Here is a 22,491-nt window from a genome sequence, read left to right as displayed (position 1 = left end):
CTTTGGTATGTTTCACACCATTTCTGCTCATGAACTGTGTGAACTCTTCTGAACAAAACTGCGGCCCATTATCAGACACAATTTCTTCTGGGAGGCCGTATGAAGAAAACAATCTTTGCAAATTGTCTAGTGATTTTCTTGTTGTTATTATCCGCATCGGAAATGCCTCTACCCACTTCGAGTGACTATCTATCACTATGAACAATTGCTGTCCTTCTAGCTCAGCAAAATCTACATGTAACCTTTACCACACCCTGGGAGGCCATTTCCATGGCTGTAATGGTACTGATGGTGGTTTCTTGCTCACCAATTGACATGTTGTACACTGACTGACTATGTACTCTATCTCTTTATCTAAACCTGGCCACCATAAGTAACTGTGTGCAAAGCTCTTGGTCAAGCACATTCCCAGGTGCTGGTCATGAAGATCGCCTAACAATTTAGACCTGAACCTATTTGGGATAACCACTCTTGCTCCCCACATGATACAATCTTTATCAATGGACAATTCATTCCTATGAATGAAGTATGGATGGATGTCTTTCTCTGATACCTGGTATGGCCATCCATTTGTTATGTAATCATACACCTTTGACATAATTGGGTCACATTTGGTTGCCCTACCAATCTCTTCAGCTGTGACTGGCAGCTCATCAATGTATGAGAAATAGAACACTTCTTCCTTATTGGGTGTAACTTGTGATGGGGATGGCAACCTGGACATAGCATCAGCATTACTGTGATCAGCTGATCGTCTGTACTCAATGTCATATGTATACGCTGACAAAATCGAAGCCCTTCTCTGCATTCGGGCTGCAGCTAAGGTTGGAACAGAGGACTTTGGATGGAGGATTGCTGCCAGGGGCTTATGGTCAGTAACTATGGTAAACTTATGACGAAACATGTATCTGTGAAACTTCTTGACCCCAAGAATCAATGACAAAGCTCCTCTTTCGATCTGTGCATAATTCCGCTCACTGGCACTGAGAGTGCGTGAAGCAAAAGCAATTGGTCTCTCCTCCCCACTATCTAGTACATGAGAGACCACTGCCCTAAATCCGTATGGAGAGGCGTCACACGCTAGCTTGATCGCCTTAGATCATCATAGTGAACGAACATGGTACTCTCTACTAACTGACTTTTACACTCTTTGAATGCTGTGTCGCATTATTTTGACCACTTCCAAGGGACCTGTTTTCTCAACAGCTCATTCAGTGGATGTAACAATATAGCCAAGTTTGGGAGGAACTTTCCGTAATAATTCAAAAGACCCCAAAATAATCGAAGTTCAGAGACATTCTTGGGAGTGGGTGCATTTCTGATTGCATCCAACTTTCCCTTTCCATCTTTGTCTATTCTGTGCCCTAAATACTCCACTGAGTTTTGAAACAACTCACACTTGTGAGCTGTCACTCGTACTCCGTGCTTCTCTAGCCATTTGAGCACTTCATTCAACACCTCATCATGGATTTGCCTGTTTGGCGCTGAAATTAGTATGGCATGTTAGAAACTAGGGGTGCCTAAAAATGTATATGGTTACATGAATAATACTGTGTGTAAATGATAAGTTTTGTTTTCCTGGAAAGCTTGCATTAGAATTTGAGACAGTCTTTTTAATCAGTTAGATTAGGTGAAACATAAAAGGGCCAGAAATTCCAGAACGGGGCTTGCAGCGCGTGCAAGCCCCGTATTTGCACTTACCCCGCGCTCCTGCCGATCAGCTTCTGGGACGCCTGAACTTGGAGAAATAGAAAGCACATTCCCGGGCAGCATATGACGTCACGCCGCCCAGGAGTGCAGCCAGCGCGGACCCAGGAGCGTGCAGTGTAAGTGAGACACGCCCCTTGAGGTCTCAGTTTCACTGGACACGCCCCCAATGTTCCTGTCAAGCTGCTTTGCTTTTTTACATGCAAAGCAGCAGTTTAAATAGGTTTTTGGAAGTTTTTTGAAGATTTTGGTAACTTTTATAAACTTTTTAAAATGTTTACATTATTTTGAGTAATCTGAAGTAGTTTTAAAGAGAATTAAAGCAATTTAAAGACTTTTAAAAGCCCTAAAAGAATTTTTTAAATTCCATTTATTTATTTAGCAATGTCGTCGTCATACGTGTCTTCACACTGTTCCCTTTGGGGAACTGTATGAAGTGGTGGAAGGATTTATGGCCGTGATTAACGCTCATTCCGTGACCGTAACCATCTTTGAACCAGCCATTAGGGCGGTTAGTCCTATGGCGGGAGGGTTTTACGGGCTCCCACAAGCTATACAAGGAGGGGGGGCCACCCACACCCACGGACGCAAATATCCCACTGGATGTCAACCCAGAATTTAGAGCCGGAGCTCCGACTCCACTTGCCGGGACTGTCTGGAGCGGGGTTCGAAACCCTACCCTGATCTGGCCCAGCGGCGGGGATCCTACCGCTATGACAAACGCCCAATCCGATTAGCAACGTGAAATGGCAGCATAAGGCTCCAGTCACGGGGACGGAAAAGGCGCAGGAAACGTATGGGTGTCACCTTTTGTGCGGAGTGGGCCTTTTGCGTAGCAGTAAGCATCCCCGCCGCTGGGCCAGAAGGAGTAGGGTTTTGAACCCCACTCCAGACAGTCCCGGCAAGTGGAGTCGGAGCTCCAACTTTAAATTCTGGGTGGACATCCAGCGGGATACTTGCGTCCGTGGGTGTTGGTGGCCCCCCCCCCCCTCAGATGGGTTGTGGGAGCCCGTAAAACCCTCCCGCCATAGGACTAACCACCCTAATGGCTGGTTCAAAGATGGTTACGGTCACGGAATGAGCGTTAATCACGGCCATAAATCCTTCCACCACTTCATACAGTTCCCCAAAGGGAACAGTGTGAGGATACGTCCGATGATGACCCCTTGCGCAATGCACCTCCTTGGACCCTCAGTCGCAGATGCGAGGGGGCAAGTCGTGCAAGTGTTAAATTTTTTATTTTATTGACATGTAAAATGTTGGCCCAATAATTCCCTTCCAAATGCACTAGTACGGTCGGGGTACTTACGCATCTGGCCGGATGAAATGCCGGTTTTCAGCATGCACAGTGCATGTGGGGAAAACCGGCATTTCCTGTCCTCTGAACGAAGGGGTTCAGAGGCAGAACGCGTGCGACTGCACAGGCAGCGCGTGCGCAGTATAATTCGCCGCTTTCATTAATGCTTTCAGTGAGGTCCAGTCATTACAACTTACACATGAAAAAAGCATGGGTACAGTTGCTACAGAGGCTGCGGAGGAAGATATTTCTTATCGTGGAGCTTCTGAAAGTATGTATGTCTGTATATATTCCTTTGCGTGTTATGTATATATTCCTTTACTTATGTGTATGAATGTATTATTTAATTATGACTTTCAGAGAAAGTAACTTATTGGAAAATCATAATTAAAAACATACATTCATAGTAAAGGAATATAAAACATACATACATATACGTAAAGGAATATATGTGGACATACATACATAACTCATTCTCACATTCCATTCACACAGCCACAATTGCTCCTTCTACCTACCGTTCTGAAAACCCTTTAAAAAAAAAAAAAATTTTTACTTTAAAACTTACTTAAAATTTCTTAAAATAACTTCCCTCCCTTTCCCAAACAAAAATATTGCATTTCAAAAGCTCCACGATAAAATATATCTTCCTCCGCAGCCAATGAACCACTTTACACTTGCTTTTTTTCAGTGTAACTTCTAAGGACTTAACCTCACGGATTTCATGAATGAAATCCACGAAGTTCACTGCGCAAGCGCTGCCTGTGCAGTCGCACGCGCTCGAGGTCTGGAAATGCCGGCGTTCCCCGCATGCGCTGTTCATGCTGAACGCCGGCATTTCCAACGGCCAGAAGCGTGAGTAAGCCGACCGTACTCACGCTTCTGGCCTGGAATTTCTGGCCCAAACATTCCACATGGGGGCCCATAGGACGGCCCTGCCAGGCTAGTTATCTATTGTTTGTAAGTTAGGGTTTTGACTTTGTTAATGTATCTTTAATTTGGCCAGTGAAGGCCCAACCTATGTTTCTTCCATTATTACTAATAACCATATTATAATCTCTACAGATAGAATTTGAAGTTTGTTTAGCAGAACTGCTTGCGAAGATAATTAAAAGTTAATTGGGAAAAGACATAGAATGAAAGGAACTTGAGGAGGCTAAGGCATCCATCTTAGAATGGGCCATTTGCTAGATGAAGGTGAGATAGCGACTGGCTAATGTACGACAGCTCTGGCTGGGGCCATGATTAAGAGGGACAAGGTCGGGCCTTGTACTTGCTGAGTCAAGGAGGATAGAATCAAGAGAGATAAGCTGAATTCCAATGGAGGAACCTTCAAAATGTAAAAACAAGAAAGATAAGTTGGATGAGATAATGAGACCCCCTTTTGGGGAGGGCTTTCATCCAAGAATTGAGACAAGGAACTCGACGCCCCATTGGTTGATGAGGTTTTAGAGGAACCTCTATAGGTTAAATGGTCTTGTCAATAACTTGGCCTCAGGCCCACCCCTAAAATGAGAATAAAAGTGACACACCAAGGGCTTGCACACACAGACGGTGGAGGGGAGAGCCGAACAGAAATTGCAAAGAGAAGTTGGGCTGGTCAAATGCTCTTTTGAGAGTGATCCCACGCTCACCATCTGAGGTTCTAGAGAGAGAGAAAGAGAGAGAGAGAGAGAGGCCGGAAGCCAGCCGCCTGTCTGATTGGGTCTGGTACCAGCTGCTTGTCACAGTCGTATGTTTTTGCTGTATTACTAGTGTGTTATATTCCATCCTAAACTCCAATTAAACACAATATACCCACCATATTGGTTTGAACTCGATCCTGTTTACTAGAGATAGGTGAATCTCTACAGTCATCCAATTAATACACAACCCCCTTGTGATAAAAATGCTAACTTCCGGGAAGTTATGTCATCACTTCCTGTGAACTATGAACTGTGAACTATGAACTGTGTACATACCTCACTTCCTGTCATATGTCACTTCCTGTTGGACTGGTATAAATACTGGTCTGTTCAGTATTGTAAGAGGCTTCTACCAGAGGCATGGTAAAGACCTCTCTTGTATATAGTGTGTTTATAAGTTACTTAAAGCTTACTTTAAAGTTACTTGATGGTAAGTCTCCTTTTTCTTACATCAATTTAAGTAACTTAGTATTTACACTGACAAATACTAGACCTTCAGACAAACTCGGAAGTTAAGGATCCAGGGAACCACCCATCATGGAGAAAATCCTTAGACCTATTCGTCTGGACTTGGACCCGAATACACCAGCAGCTGGCAGGGTATGGAAGCATTGGTATCGTACTTTTGAGAATTTTCTGGATGAATGTAAAGTGGATGCTCCTGCTAAATTGAAGATACTTGTCAATTATGTGACCCCAAAAGTGTTCGAATATGTTGATGACTGGGATAATTACGAAGAGGTGATTCGGGCACTTAAGAAACTGTATGCGAAGACCCCAAATGAGGTCTATGCTAGACATCTACTGGCCACAGCCCGACAAGGGCCAGGGGAATCAATTGACGAATTCCTGCAAGAACTTCGCAGGCTCAGCGTAGATTGTAACTTTCAGGCAGCCTCAGCTGAGCTGTACCGCCAAGAAATGATTCGTGATGCTTTCATCTGCGGGATTGCCTCTCCATTTATACGCCAGCGTCTACTAGAAAGTAAAACACTTGAGCTACAAAAAGCTTTTGACCTAGCTTGTTCACTGGATTTGGCAAAGAGAAATGCAGACCTCTATCAGCTGCCCAGATCTCGATCTGCTGCTGTAGCTGCAACCAGACAATTCAAGCGGTCTCAGGTGAACCCTATCATGGGGGAATCTAATTCTGATAATTCTGATGAAGAAGAGGAGGACGACCCCACTTTAGCAGCCTCTTGGCAATCTAGGAAGGAATGCTTCTTTTGTGGAGATGCTTTTCACCCTAGGAAAACCTGCCCTGCTCGCAATGCAATCTGCAGTTATTGCGGGAAAAAAGGACACTTTGCTAAAGTTTGCCTATCAAGGGCCTCTACGAGGGCCAATCCAGCTAAGACCTACCGAACTGCCCCAATTAGGGCCTATCAAGATGCTCCAGCTAGGACCTATCAAGCTTCCTCTCGAGCTCTCTCCCGAAGAAGCACACCGAGAGTTTTAGCCACTCTCTGTGCAACGACACCAATTACAGCTGCTTGCCCACAGAACCTGTCTCAGGCAGCCACAAAAATTTCAATTAAAGGGCATACCTTAGATGCCTTAATTGACTCAGGAAGTACTGATAGTTTCATTAAGGAACAGATTGTTGCGAAATTGAAACTACATGTCTTCCCATCGGACCAGGCAATTGCGATGGCCCAGTCATCACTTAATACCAGAATCTCCGGCTTTTGTGTTGTTGATATGACACTTCATGGTCGTATGTATCCCTCCACCCGACTTTCGGTGCTCAAAGACTTATGTAGTGATCTCCTCTTAGGGCTGGACTTCCAAAAACAGCATAAGAAACTCACCATTGAGTTTGGTGGATCCAAACCCGGACTTACTATTTCTAATATACCATCTAAATTACCTTTTTGTGCATTATCAGCAGCTTCACTTGATGAACCCTCATTATTTGCCAGTATTCCGCCTCAATGCCAACCGATAATAACGAAATCGCGGCGCTTTAATCAGGAAGACCAATCTTTTATTGCGGCTGAAATCTCTCGACTTCTAGCAGAGGATATCATTGAACCATGTTCGTCGCCCTGGCGGGCTCAAGTCGTCATTGTCAAGAACCCTCTAAAACCTCACAAACAGCGACTATGCATCGATTATTCGCAAACCATCAATCAATATACCGACTTGGACGCCTACCCATTGCCACGCATTGATGATATGGTTAATAAACTGGCCGAATACAAAGTGTTCTCAACTTACGATTTAAAAAGTGCCTATCATCAGTTACCCTTGAAGGTCTCAGATAAGCAGTACACAGCCTTTGAGGCTAATGGACGGCTGTACCAATTTCGTCGCCTCCCATTCGGGGTTACTAATGGAGTGGCTGCCTTTCAACGGGCAATGGATGGCCTGGTTAAGCAGGAAAACCTAAGGGACACTTTTCCCTATCTTGATAACATTACCATTGCAGGTCACGATCAACAGGAACACGACTCCAACCTCCAAAAATTTCGGGATGCCCTCCATCGCCGTAATTTGACCCTGAATGAATCCAAATCTGTTGAGTCGCAACCGACCATCAACATCCTTGGCTACTGCGTAGGCAATGGTATCATTAAGCCAGACCCAGAAAGACTTCGCCCGCTCCAAGAGCTCCCGTCACCTAAGAATCCGGCTTCTTTACGTCGGGCTCTCGGTCTGTTTGCATACTACGCTAAATGGATTCCTCATTTTTCGGACAAAATCCAACCCTTGCTGCATGCTAGATCATTTCCACTGGGAACAGCGGCTGTTGCAGCCTTTAACCTTCTCAAAAAACAGTTGGAGAAAGCGGCTCTTCACTCCATCGATGAGAATCTCCCTTTCGTGGTTGAATGTGATGCCTCGGAGGTGGCGATCTCGGCTACTCTGAATCAGGAAGGTCGTCCTGTAGCATTTATGTCCAGGACCTTACAAGGTGCCGAGCTACATTATCCTCCGGTTGAGAAAGAAGCCACAGCCATCATAGAGGCAGTACGGAAGTGGAACCATTTTCTAGCTCGCCAGCACTTTACATTGATCACGGACCAACGATCAGTCGCCTTCATGCTCGATAATCGAAAACGAACCAAAATTAAGAATAATAAAATACAACTTTGGAGGATGGAACTGGCCTCTTTTGGTTATACCATTCTCTATCGGCCTGGCAAGGAGAATGTGGCCCCGGACACCCTCACACGGGCATTCTGCTCCACTATGTCATCCTCCACTCTCATGGATGTCCACAATGGTTTGTGTCATCCTGGCGTTACGCGCATGCTACATTTCGTACGATCACGGAATCTCCCTTTTTCCACTGGAGATGTAAAGAAAATATGCTCAGAATGCCGGCTTTGTGCGGAATTAAAACCTCAGTTCTTCCGCCCCTCAGCTGGTATACTCATACATGCAACCCAACCGATGCAACGACTTAGCATCGATTTTAAGGGCCCAGTGCCCTCTTCAACTCGGAACACATATTTGCTCACCATGATCGACGAATATTCACGTTTTCCGTTTGCCTTCCCCTGCTCCAATATGCTGGCGTCCACAGTAATCTGCTGCCTTGAGCAGGTATTTTCTCTCTGTGGCATGCCGGCTTATATTCACTCAGATCGGGGTCCATCCTTTATGTCAAGGGAACTCAAGGACTACCTCTCAGAACGGGGAATTGCTACAAGCAAAACAACACCATACCATCCCATCGGAAATGGGCAGGTAGAGAGGTATAACGGTATCATCTGGAATTCCGTACGTCTCGCTTTAAGATCTCGGGGCCTACCAGACCAGCAATGGGAAACAGTGCTTCCGGATGCATTGCACTCTATACGGTCCCTGCTTTCTACAGCCACAAATACTACACCTCATGAGCGGTTCTTTGGATTCCAGCGTCGCTCATCTCATGGGACATCACTCCCGTCATGGCTAACTACTCCTGGACCTGTATTACTCCGAAGATACGTTCGGACGTCTAAAAATGACCCTCTCGTAGACGAGGTTGAACTAACCGATGCCAACCCCACCTATGCAAACATACGATATTCCGACGGCCGAGAATCTACCGTATCATTACGGGATCTGGCTCCCTGCCCACCAGGACCTAGTGGGACATCGGGTGATGGCATTTCACCAGGAAACTCTTGGGACCTATCGGGTACCCCTCTCCAGGATCCTGATCGGACACCAACTAGCTTGGTGCCGGTAGAACCCCGTGCTCAAGGTTGCGACCCTCCCAGTACCGCGCATGAAAGTACTGATCCGCCACAGACCAGCTCTGCACCTCCCTCTGAACAGAGGCAGTCCGACTTTGAACCTATTGGGGCTCGTACTCGAAGCCATGATCTCCCCGACCCTTCACAGGGCAATCCAGGCCACACAGACTCTGACCAATGGCCAACCGCATGTAAGCGGACCAGCGACCCTCTACGACGGGAATCCAAACGGGTGCGACTCTTCCTTGTTCGGCGGCTGCGGACCAAAAGGTAGACCACAGCCTTCTAATCCTGCAGGAGGGAAGAATGTGATAAAACTGCTAACTTCCGGGAAGTTATGTCATCACTTCCTGTGAACTATGAACTGTGAACTATGAACTGTGTACATACCTCACTTCCTGTCATATGTCACTTCCTGTTGGACTGGTATAAATACTGGTCTGTTCAGTATTGTAAGAGGCTTCTACCAGAGGCATGGTAAAGACCTCTCTTGTATATAGTGTGTTTATAAGTTACTTAAAGCTTACTTTAAAGTTACTTGATGGTAAGTCTCCTTTTTCTTACATCACCCCTCAATCCCTTGCAAAATTTGGCTCCTCACCCCCTGGAATATGTCGGGGGCAGAAGACACTCCAAATGGTAGCCTATTGAACTGATATAGGCCTCGGTGTGTATTTATAGTCAAGCATGACTTGAACTCTTCATCTAGCTCAAGTTGTAGGTAGGCATTTGTTAGGTCTAACTACGAAAAGATCTGGCCACTTGTCAGCGTTGTGAACAAATCTTCCACATTTGGCAACGTATTGGGTAGATTACACTCTACAGCCTGGTTTACAGTTACCTTATAATCACCACACAACCTGACCTTACCATCTGACTTAGGTACAACAACAATGGGTGTAGCCCAATTACTCAGATCTACCTTCAAGATAATGTTCTCAGTTTCTAGTCTTTTGAGTTTTTGCTCAACTTTCTCCTTGAGTGCGTATGGTATGGGACGTGGCTTGCAGTAAACTGGTCTTGCGTCCTTCTGCACTCTGACACTCGCCTTAAAGTCTTGGATCGGACTGCCCGTTTCGCTGAACACCTTTGAATACTGCTTGATAACATCATCTTTCGATGCAAATTTTGCTTCTACACGAAAAATCTAATTTCAATCCAGCGGCAGTGATCCCAACCAATTTCTACCTATCACGGCAGGCTTGTCTCCTGCCACTACTATGAGAGGCAAGCTCCGACGCTGATCCTTGTATTTCACTGGTATGATGACACTTCCTACTACAGGGATTTGCTCTCCTGAGTAGCCTCGCAGCTCTATCTTCGATTTTGCTAGTCGATAGTCACGCAACTTGTCGCGATATAGTGATTCCGGTACTATGCTCACGGACGCACCAGTGTCGATTTCCATGGGTATCCTGGTTTCTGCGACATCTACTTGGATGACGATACCTCGCGAATCGCTGTTAAATACCTTCATGCTCCTGAGGATGTGAATCTCCAGAAACTCTTCGCCTGCTGCTTCTCTTCAAAGGTATGTAGTGTCTGCTGATTTCTCCTTCTAGCATTGCCAGTCAGTTTACTCTTCTGTCGGCACGCCTTCGCAAGATGCCCAGTTTTCTTGCCGTAGAAACACTCTGCCTTCACATATGGACAGCTTTGAGCGATGTGTTGTCCCAGGCACTGATAGCACGACTTCAATGCACTGTTACCTTGGCCAGTTGCTGAGACCTTGGGGCCCAACTGTCTTTTGCTTTTAGCCTGCAGCTGATTCACCTCGGTTGTCTGATGACTGGAAATGGCGCGGAACTCTCGGGAGTATCGGTCGGCCATATCCATCGACATCGGTGTCTGACAAGCTAAGTCAAAAGTCAAGTTGGGATTGTCAACAATTTACTTCTGATACGTTCATTTTTCAACCCACAAACAAAGCGGTCACGCAAAGCTCGGTCCTGAAAGTTTCCAAAATGACAATGAAAGGATAGCTTTTTTAAAGCTACAATGTACCCACTGATACCCTTGTCATTTAATTGATCATGTGTTCCAAAATGATAACTTTCAGCAATTTCCAGGGGCTCAGGACTGTAGTGCTGTTCTAACTTGGTTAGGATCTACTTCAGTGGTGTGTCCTTCAGCTTGGTGGGAACACGCAAATTTTTCAGGGTTTCATCCACCTCGGGGCTTGCTTCAGTCAAAAAAAAAGCCCGTTTCATTACTAAAACCACCCAGTTATAGTTTGCATCATCGGGGATTTCGACGATACTATTCACAATGAAAAACATTTCTAGCCACTCGACATACGCTCCGAAAGTCTCTCGATCGCAATGGAACTCACCCAAGCGCCCTATTATTCCCATAGGCACAGCCATCTGGACTCCGGCAAGGTCGACAGTTCAGCTATGTATGCTTGAAATTTACCTCGGATTTTTAAGTTTTTCTGCAAAACGAAGAACCTCTAACAGTCCCGCCGTTGGTTGGCAGGATTATCCTCCAACAAAAATTTCAGCTAGGGAATCCGCAATCACATCCTCATTGCCAATTCTGTGATATCTTGGGACACAGCATATATATAAAACAGCACAACATGGCTTCCAGTAAGAACTGTGCTGCATGTGTCTTTATTATTATATACATTAGTAGTCCACCAGGTGGCTCTATTACAGAGACCATACTCTCTGGGCAAGCTTTTTCTTTGCATTTGGCTGAATCAAAGTAAGGTTTATTACCTTAAGTGAAGTTTATAACCCGAGATGCAGTGTGTCCCACCCTCTGCTATCTGCACACGTGCGTCCGTGAGCTGGGCCAGGACAATCCTAATTTTGCCCCAAAATTGAGATTCTACCTCAATAGTTGGTAGTGGACACAACCCTTATCTTCACTCATAAGAAAGCTTTTCCCTAAAGACTAGAAACATTCTTCCAGGGTTAGAAAAGTTACACCAGTATTTTTTTCTTTTGAAACTGCAGGACAGCAGTTCTTTGATGCTCTGGGCTCGATAATTCCGCTCCCCACTGAGGTGACCTTGCCCAATAATGTGAGATCAGTTTATTATATTTAGAGGACATGTTGTGGAGGAAATATTTTGGGCTGTGCAAGGTTACCAAGGTAAGTGTGCAAACATACTACAATATTACAAAGCACCTTTATTGATCTTCACTATAACCTTGGTACACCGTCACAGAGAGAGAATGTGTGAGCTTTCTAAATGAACTGGCCTGCTCATTCACCTTCTCTCACAATCCTCTTTCCAGCATGTGTTCTTTTACATCTGCTCCCAGGGGAAAGCTGCACAATAGCAGGAGGCAGCACATGCGGACAGGAGGGTGGTTGCCAAAGCAGCACTGAATGACTTCTTATGAAGGGAGGTGATTGAGATCATCGGCAAAGCGGCAACAGAGCGACTGGGGGCAAGTGAAGTCTGAGGCTTTTCCCAAGCTTGTGGCTGGTATTCTCTGCTTTTTATTCCTTATCTTCCGATTCAGTCACTCATCCACTCTCTCACACACCAGCAAACATTATTCAGGCTCAACTATGCAAATTTGATATCTTTTTTGACCCAGAACTGAGCACAAACCCCAGATTTTGCAGATTTGTTGAGTTCAGTTTTTCAAGCTGCTGGAATTGGAACTCTCAAACCTCTGGGTTGCCAGTCCAGTACCATAACTACTAGGCCATCATACCCTCTGCTCATTTCTAGGAACACTGTCATATAAAATATGAATTGGGTACATAGAGTTTGCAGATAAACAGAAAAACTGTCTTCTGCAGAAAATATGAAATAACAACAAAAATAAAAAGGTGTCTGCCAGCATCTGAAAAGAGTAAATCCAATGACTCTACAGCATTATTATTAACTCTTGTATTTTTCCTTTTAAATGTTGAAGAACCTGGTTTGTAACTCCAACGTGTTCTGTTGTTATTGGATGGACGTAGACTATGGGAATGATTTTATATATTGGGGTTCTGATGGAGGAGCACATATTGGGAATTCAGGCATTGGAGTCAGTACATCCTGCAGGGTTTTCCACCCGTGAAAGTTAATTGTGAGCGGTGCACTGATCGCCGTGCCTAAGTTTCAGGCATGCATGCCTGTCGCGCGAAGCTTGGTATCGGAAACTTCAATCCCTAAAACCTACTCCTTCCTTTCCCTTAGTCTAAATCAGTTACTAACCTGTAGTGCTGCTGGTGGGCATACTTGTAGTTGTTGTTCTGTTTGGTGTACCTGAAATAAAATTTTAAAAAGCATTAACTTTCTATAATAAGGTCTGCTGTTTTATCTTGAGGAGAAAGGAGATTAACTTTGATGTACCAATACTGGTGCTGGGATAAGTTGTAGTTTCTGTCTCTACTGCAGTTTGATTCTACAGATAAAGAAAATTAAAATATGAATCCGCCTTTTCAATTAAAAAAAATGAAGCAGCAAAGAGGATAAATAAAAATTATTTCTGCACTCGCCAGCCTGCGATTTTCCACCCATGAGCGTGAATGTCGGGGACGGAGCGTAGAAGTGGAAATTTTACCCCACTGTTTATTTTAGGAGCCACAAGACTGGTTTGGATGAAGCAGGTCCTACAGCCCACTTCATCTCAACCTTCCACAATAACAACCCTATCATCTTCTCATTTGCAGCTGCAACACGCAGGCAAGACTTCAATTTAACATCTAAACTGAAGGACAGTACTTCCAACGATGCAGCACTCTCTCAGAACCGCACTTCAGCCTCAGCCCAGATTATGCACTCAAACCCTGATTTGTGGCTTAAATCCACAACTGTCACCCCCTAGGAGTGAGCATAATTGTCTAGTCCCAGGGGTGAGCGCAGTTGTCTAGTCCCAGGGGTGAGTACAATTGTCTAGTCCCAGGGGTGAGCGCAGTTCTCTAGTCCCAGGGGTGAGTAGAATTGTCTAGTCCCAGGGGTGAGCGGAATTGTCTAGTCCCAGGGGTGAGCAGAATTGTCTAGTCCCAGGAGTGAGCGGAATTGTCTAGTCCCAGGAGTGAGCGGAATTGTCTAGTCCCTGGGGTAAGTATGCTACTACCTAGCCAACCTGACATTTATTTAGAAGTTCAAAAAGGGAGAAATGGAATATAGCCGTGTACGGAACAAGCAGTCAGTTAACAATTACGGCACTCATTGCCTTTATAATTTTACCATTGTCCTTAACTGAAGGAAATAGGATTCTCCTGGAAATTCTATCTCTGCTTTCTATCTGGTTCATGTTAGATTAAAGGCCTGTCAGCACATGGATGGCCCTTTCAAACTTGGCCACCGGCACCATGTCCTCCTCTCTAGGTCAGGTGTTATGGGTCTTGAACTTTCCATGTACAGTATAAGTATTCAGAGGTGACCAAAGCAATAGCAGCCAAGACACAACCCTTCCTTCCAGGTACTTTGTTTCTCTAACACGAAATAAAACTAGTGATGGACGGAAATAAAATGATCATTTTTCATCAGTTGCTGGTGAGTAGCTGACCCTTTTTCACAGGTACACACACAATATCTAGAAGCCAGTGTCAAGGGCTCCAGAATGCCCCATCATTGTACACCTTTCTTGCTGTATTAGTACTAAAGTCTAGTCAAAGATATTACCATTCTTTTTATGGATTTTTATTTTCCTAGCTTTTGAATGAAGAAATGTTGGAAAATTAATTAATGAGAGAAAGATTGTGGCTGAAGGATTAAATTGATTACCACAATTCCATTCCTTGAGGTGGGGATTAAAACTTTAAAAGCCCTCTACTGGTCCTTAGCAACTTTGGAAGCCATGCTGGTGTTACTAGTGTCCACTGTTGCTAAGGTAGTAACAACATAAAATGTGATGGTTGATGTTACTTCATCACTACCACCTACTCAGAAGTGATGTGGAGCTGGTCTAATGGCTTTCTGGGCAATTTTATACTCCAGACTTCCCTATCATTGCCACCTAAGTGCTATAATTAAAGTAAAAAATCCTGTCCAATGTGTTGGGCTTTCAATAATTGCAAGAGTTGGGTTCATTGCCTAAGCATATGTTTTAAACTTGGGGTGTTACCTTGAGGAAGAGCGCTTATGAAAGGCCTTGTGATGCTTTACGTACCAATGCCAGAAATTAATATGCAGTATAAAAGATAATTCTGCCATTTGTTAAGACTCCTGACATCAGTTAAAGCTCAAGTTTGTAGATTGCCTACTCCCAGCCTTCCTCACTGCACATGGTTCAGTTGAGGGGCTTGCATACTGAAACTCTTGCCACATCTAATACATCTAATTCCAGCATCCATTGATCTATAATGTTACATTTATACAATGAAAATTAATTACTTACCTTTCCTACTTTTTGATGCCAAGACAATGCTCCCCTAATTCTCTGTAATTGATTAATGACATACTGAAATTGTCTTACTTGCTTTTACCAATAGGCCCAGTCAAGATGGCCACTATTTGAACATTTATCCACAACTGAAAGGTTAACTCAAATACGTTGTACATTAATATACTGTACTGAAAGCTAGGACTAGTGTAACTTCCCTTTGATTTAATTTTGCTTTGAAGGTACAACATAATAACATCATCACTGTAGACCTTATGAATCAGATTAAGCTACATGCCAACTTTTCCCCAAAGAATTATATTAAAATGAATTTCTATTACAAGGATTGTAATAGCTGCCTCAAAGGTTGCTTGTTGAATGGAAACAGTTCAACAGTAAAAATGCAACTCTTTAATTAAAGACATTAACCTAATGTTTATTTGCTGATCCTGAAGATTATTTTAACAGTATTTAAGCGCTTGTTGCTTGTGCTTTTGGTAATAGTTTGTAGTCTACTCTTTGGACAGACACAATGTAAATTTTGTGGGCAACAGTAAGTTCAATAATTCAACAAATATTAACTCCTAATGTTTTTGCAGTGCCTCCAAGTGTAAATAGAGAAAAGTAAACACAAAGTCAATTTTATTGAATAGAGTTTGAAGGTAAAAGAATGTCAAGTTCGAATTATTGCAATGTTATATTTGTGATTAAGAATTAAACTTTAAGTTGAAACTTGATAATCCATGGTTTTAGACAGTGACTGTAGATTTTAGTAAGGAGTCCCTTAGACTCTGCAGAAGGCTCAATGTGTCGTGGCACCAGTTGGCACGACCCAGAGCAATACAGACCAGAAATGCCAAGAGCTCAGTCTCCAGCTGGGCACAATGATTGGACTCGGTGCCCCTGGGAGAGGGGAGAGGAGAAATCGACCACTTACAGGAGAAAATTGTCTGTCCTTTGTCACAATATCACCTGAAAATATAACGGCCCAGTAATTCCGGTCCCAACGCGTGAGTACAGACGGGGTACTCACGCGTGGGCCCGTTGGAAGTGCCGGATTTCAGCATGCACAGCGCATGCATGGAAAACCGGCATTTCCTCTCCTCTGAACCAAGGGGTTAAGAGGCGGTTCCCTTGCGATGTTTGAGGCAGCGCGTACGCATTGAACTTCGTTTTTTTTGACAGGTTTGTCCGTGCGTGAAGGCCTCCAATGTAAAAAGCAGACGTAAGGACTTAGTTTTGTAAGGTATGTGGTCTAATAATTAAAGTTAGAACATTTTTTTCCACAGGTTTATTATTTTTAAAGAATTTACAGTAAGGTAAGTGTATTTTTGGACCCGATTTCTTGAAAAAAAATTTTGGCAGAAATTTGAATAATTGTTTAAATTAGTTTTTTAAAGTTAATAATAGTTAATTTAATTATTGGAATTTTTTTTAACTTTTATTTAAAGTTTAAGTAGTGTTTTAGGCGCCTGTACTTTTCATGAGTTTGACAGGTCTTATGTCTAACTCATGAATGGACTTTTGTAAACTCCCATTGGTTGCCCAGTGCTCACGTGATCCCAGCTGGCTCATCGCACTAAGTATGCCGCTGGATCACGCACGCACTGTGCGCCGGGAGCTGAACCGGGCCACAGACCAGAAATCCAAGCAGGCCCAGTCTTCAAATGTCAGCGCGATATGTAAGTGTAGGTCGGGGGCTTGCACCCGCGGGAAGCCCCCAACCCGAATTTCTGGGCCAACATTTTCTAAATGGACGCGACTGCTGCCAACGACATAAAGTAGTTGCGCATGCGCAGTTCCAGTGGTTTTTTGGTTCATTCTCGCCGGACTTCCAACAGATTAAAGAGAAAGGTGAGGGGTGGAAATTTCAGGTATTGTCAGGTCTGTAATGTGACTTGAAGGTGATATTAGGATGTTGTCAGCTTGTGAGAGTTTATTGCATTCTCACGGAGTGTGGTTATCGCTATCAGGGCCTCTGTCTGTTGTGATTTGAACACACGGCTGGCGCAGGATGTTAGGATTTAATCGGCTGGGAAAAGGATAATTGAGAAAGAGAGTAGAGATAGTGCGGAGAGATAGAGGGAGGAGTGCTAGACAAAGAGACTGGGGAGGAAAATGAAAGGGAGGGCGGAGAAGGAACGCGAGAAGAGAGAGTGGCAGCGATGTGACTAATTCATCAGAATGAACTGCTAAAACTTCCAGTACAATTTAACGAGGAAATACGAGGAAATGTGACTTGAAGGTGATATTAGGATGTTGTCAGCTTGTGAGAGTTTTATTGTGCTCTCGCCGGGTGTGTTTATCACCATCAGCTCCTCTGTCTGTTGTGGTGAGTGTTACTTTTTCATATTTGGGGCCTGACATTTATGCGCAGAATGCTTCTGCACAGCTTCTGGTAGCTTTCGGTTTGTTGGCAGCAGTCAGTCCATTTCTAAATATGGATGTCCATGGCACATCAGACAAGTAGGGTGCCAAAGTTACCTTCTTTATTTATGTGCTTTCCTTTAATAGTTGTCTGGGGAATTTTAAACCTTAGAAAAAGTAGAATTGCTCATTCCCCTCCATGGAATACCCTTTCTCACCACAATTTGTAAACCTGGTCAGTAAGTGTCCTCGCTTGGTATAACCACACATGCACGTCCAGCAATGCTTGTTGGTGGATAGCAATGAGGAGCTAGGTTCCCCTGCCTATGGTGCAGCAGCCAAATCCAGTGCCCCTGTTGTCGGCATTCAGTTCATTCAGCATGGGTCAGGAATTGACCTGGCAGCCTCCCTATCTGTATGGCTTAGTTATTCACTGTTTAAATCTGCTGAGCCATCAGTGGTTACACCGTACAGTACTGCTTAGATTGACAATTTGCCATCCAGATTAAACCATGTGCAATATCAACAGTGCTGTAACCTCTATCTCCTTGTGTGGTTTCGAACATCAAAAGGTTGTGCTAAAGAAAGAGACTGAAAGATTAGTAACAATAATATAATTGTGTAACTATTCACATATTACGCTGCAGACTTACTTAAAAAGATAATTACCTGTACAGTTCATATTTCCATCAATGCAGACACTGTAACAAAAACAGTTCTTAAGTACCATAGTTTCAGAATCAGCAAGTTATCAGCAGGATAATTAAATTCAAGCGACAGTATTTCTTTAAATAGGAGTTTGTCTTGCTTGACTCCTATTGAGAAAAGCTGCTGGAGCCAAATATAACGGCTCATTGTCTTTTTTTTAAATTCCTTGGAGAAGAAGAGAGAAACGTCTTTAAAATAATAAAATACCCTGCCGCCCCTGTGATGACACTGCAGGATATTTTTGCTGGTAAGTATATGTCAGTAATAGGTGTTGATAGGTCAGTGCCCACAGGCAGGACCTTTATGTGAGGAGATGGCAATAATTAGGACTACTGACATTTCTGTACGATCACCCATATTTAATGGTGTCTCTTATAACCAGGCTGGGGTGGATTTAAACCAACTTATGTTCAAATTACTGTAGTGAAGAGCATCTTTTCAATTATTTCCCATACTTTTCATTTTATAAAGTTCAGGCAGCTTTTACAATTGAATTGTTCTGTCTATCTATCCGTCAGTCAGCTTCATTCAATTTCCAATATTGTAACAAGAAACATCAATGTATTGTCCAAAATATATCTGGATGGTTACCGTACCAATTTCTGCAGTCATTGCTTTGTTCACCGGGTTCCAGTATTTTCCCGTTATAATAACAAGTGCATTCAGACAAGTTCACACATTTCATTTTGTTTTCGTCCAGATATAGAGCACTCTCTGGGCACTTTGCATAACAACCTATATTTAATAGAAAGTAACAAGATCAATGTGAGGCACTAACACTCCCGCTATATAGTCCCAACTGAATCATATCAGAAATCAAAAGAAAACCCGCGAATGTTGGCAATCTGAAACAAAACTGATGAAAGTATCCCATCTGAAACATGAAACATTTTCTGATTCAGATGTCAACTGATCCGCTGTACTTTTCCAATATTTTCTATTTTCTTCTTTGAATTATATCCAAGTTTGCTGGTTGTCATATATGCTATTCAAAAGATTTCAAGCTTTCTAAAATGCTATGTTTTGCCCACTTAATCTTTTCCAGCATCATTGGATTATTTGAAAAATGATGCAGAACGCATTGGGCTGCTTGAAATATGTGCCACTGACCGCCATTGAGTGTGATTAAAAACTGAATAGACTCTTTCACAATCGTTGAGCATAAATTAGCGTATCACATCCTAAAATAAAAATACCTTTTGGTTATTTTGTAACCTGACGCTGTTGTTTCACCAGTTCTCCAGCATCTACATTTGATGTCTGAATGGATGTTTGATTGTTCTGTCTGCTCCGTGATAGCAGGATCCGAATATTGTGCAAGGTAGCTAACTTGTACTAAATAAGAAGCATAGTGCTCAGGGTATGTCAACTACTAGGGGGATTTATGATTTTTGTAAAAAGACAAATTGGAAATATTTTGCACTGCTAAAAGTTCCATCAGTCAACAGCTTATTCATGGATATAGCGACAGTTAAGAATCCTGGCATAAAATACACGCTGCTATGTAAAAGAAAGAACTTTCAAAGCTGAGGTCCTGTTCATCTTTCCATAAAGGAACCATCTTCTTGTCACGGGTGTTATAAGTGCTTATTAATTCAGGACTTAAAGGTAGAGAATAGGATTTTCAAAATATAATGTGCTAGTAATTCGTTATACCCAAGAAATGGGCAGTGTTTAGACTAAAAAAGGTTAAGCTGCGCCACCTGAAAAGCTTCTAGGATGCTCACTCCTCATTAAAATGATTGCAGTCATGATTCTAGTCTAAAAACTCAACCACATTGGCGTTGCACTGAAAAGATGGACCAATATCGGGGACAGTCTAATTGGAAGTCATGATTGCCACAGGACTTTTTAACTACTTAAAGGGGAGGTTCGTTGCAGCACCTCATTCTCAGCATTGTTGGGTGTGCAGCTGCCCCAACAACCATAAGAAGGTGGTCAAGGAGAAGGAAGAGCTCTTTACAAGTCCCAATGGCAGATCGTCACCCCAGGGAGAGAGCCCGGAGGTTCTCGGATGAAGCTCTGGAGGCATTGGTTTTTGCAGTGGAGAGAAGGCGGGTGGTCCTGTACCCACCAACTGGCAGGAGGCCTTCACCACAAGTCTGCCGCACCATGTGGAGGGAGGTGGCACACCACGTCACGGGCAGCAATGTGGTCCCCAGGACCCCCACAGTGCAGGAAGAAGTTTAACGAGCTGACACGGGTGGTCAGGGTGAGTGAAGGCTTCAACAAATGCTACATACCATCATCTGTACCACAAGCTTCACACATTGCTCAATGCACCACAACCCCAGCACTCACTCACCAGCAATCTCTACCTACCAACACTCACACCCACATCTCACAACTTGCACACAATGACAGCTACTCAACTATGGCAGACACATCACCCAAACACATTGCTCCGCACTCACTGACCCACTTCCCTTTCTCTTGCAGGCCACGGTCACTCACAATCGCCGGGAGCAGGAGCGGACAGGCAGGGGCCAAGCCGACATTGAAGAGCTGAGCCAGCTGGAGACGAGAGTGCTGAAGATCATTGGGTGCCAGGTCATTGGCACTATGGCCACCAGCGACATTGACCTCCTTGGGGACAACAATGGTATGTTCATTCCTAATCCTTCTGCCACCCCCCTCAACATAACCAGATTCTTCTGCCTTTCTGCTATCAGATAATCAGCAAGCACCAGAGCAGCCTGTCTCCGAGGGCACCGATGAGAGTGAGGGCGGAGAAGAGGAGGAAGAAGAAGACACTGTGCCATTACATCTGTCACTCGCAGACACCAGCTCAGATACGAGCACTGCGTGCTCTTTAGAGGCTAGTGTGATAGCGGGATCAGCACAGGGTGAGGCACCGGGCATGAGTGGGCAGCAGCAAGGCCAGGGGCAAAGGGTAGCTCGAGGGCCAGCTCCCTGGAGGGCAAGTTCGAGCACAGGTTCTGCTGCACAGGACTCATATGAGGACCTCAATAGGGAGGCCTTCAGAAGAAGGGTGATGGGCATGCACACGGAAATGATAGGTGCAATGGCAAGGCTGCCATAGAGCCTCTCGGCAATGTCAAGGAGTGTGGAGGAGTCCGCCTCCAACATTGCACGGGACTCTGTGCAGAGCATGGAGCCCAGGATTTCCAGTCTGGAAATTCTGGTGCACTCCCAGAGAGACCGTGGCTACCCAGACATGATGGCATGCATGATGAGCGATGTCGCAGCTTCCATTGCAGCACAGGCGGAAGTGACCCAACGTCTTAGTGCTGTAATGCAGTCTATGCTTGGTGGCATCCAAGCTCTGACTGCTGCCATCATAGCTGGGTCTAAGACTCAAAGTTAACTGAATAAAACAAGGCTTTTATTAGCAAAGAAAGATGCCTGTGTCTTCACCTAGCTTCACCTAGCATTCTGCTATTCTGCTGCAAGACAAGCCTGGGCTTGTCTTAAGTAGGGCCAGGTATGGGCGGAGCCGACACATCCAATGGGGAGAAAGGGGGCGGTGCACTATATACAATACAAGGTAAAACACCGGAGCAGGCAATACAATATATGTAGTTAAGTACAGAGTCTGATGAATGACATATTTCATCACATTCACCGGGGGTGTGATAGTCCTCTGTGACCGACGTAACAGTTGCGGTGCTGCGGGTGCCGGCTGGGTGTCCCGGGTGACCTCCTGGGTCTCTGCCGGGGGCGCCACCGGGGTTGTTGAAGGAGTAGGTGGTGGGGGTACCGTTGGCTGGTGTTCTTCCGGGGGTGATGAAAGAATAGTGGGTGGAGTGGGTGGGTAATAGTTGTTGTGGTTGTTGTCGTTGTTGCTGTTGTTGTTGTAGTCATTGTCGTTGTTGCTGTTGTTACCGGCTGGGGCGAGGTCTTTTATGGACACAGTGTCCTCCCGTCCGTCGGCGTGCCAGACATACGCATATTGTGGGTTGGCGTGGAGCGGGTGCACTGGCTCCACGAGAGGGTCCGTCTTGTGGCCCCTCACATGCTTCCGCAAAAGTACCGGACCTGGGGTGGAGAGCCATGATGGTATGGATACGCCTGAGGTGGATTTCCGGGGAAACACAAACATTAGCTCATGAGGCGTGGCATTAGTGGCGGTACACAATAGTGACCGTATTGAGTGGAGCACATCTGGGAGGACTTCCTGCCAGCAGGAGAGTTAGGGTGACTGCCCTCCATACTGTCCCGTTCTCTCGCTCCACCTGACCGTTACCCCGGGGGTTGTAGCTGGTGGTACGGCTCGTGGCAATCCCCTTGGA

General features: G+C 44.6%; 1 protein-coding gene across 1 annotated transcript in view; it reads right to left on the bottom strand.

Annotated features, from left to right (window-relative positions):
* The window catches only part of LOC147105643 (uncharacterized), a 67,870-nt gene that overhangs the window by 21,565 nt on the left and 23,814 nt on the right, over positions 1 to 22,491 (bottom strand). Inside the window, exons 16-18 of the mRNA XM_086010183.1 lie at positions 18,835 to 18,973; positions 18,200 to 18,231; positions 13,048 to 13,098 (exon numbers count right to left, since the gene is read on the bottom strand). Coding sequence (XP_085866309.1) covers positions 13,048 to 13,098; positions 18,200 to 18,231; positions 18,835 to 18,973 — 222 coding nt within the window. The remainder of the gene's footprint in view (positions 1 to 13,047; positions 13,099 to 18,199; positions 18,232 to 18,834; positions 18,974 to 22,491) is intronic.

This window comes from Somniosus microcephalus, chromosome 17, assembly GCF_052327205.1.
Source record: "Somniosus microcephalus isolate GS21.2 chromosome 17, FLI_Smic_1.0, whole genome shotgun sequence".
NCBI classification, from domain to species: Eukaryota; Metazoa; Chordata; class Chondrichthyes; order Squaliformes; family Somniosidae; genus Somniosus; species Somniosus microcephalus.
Note: the sequence above shows the minus strand (reverse complement) of the source record. Positions and strands in the feature narration are given on the sequence as shown.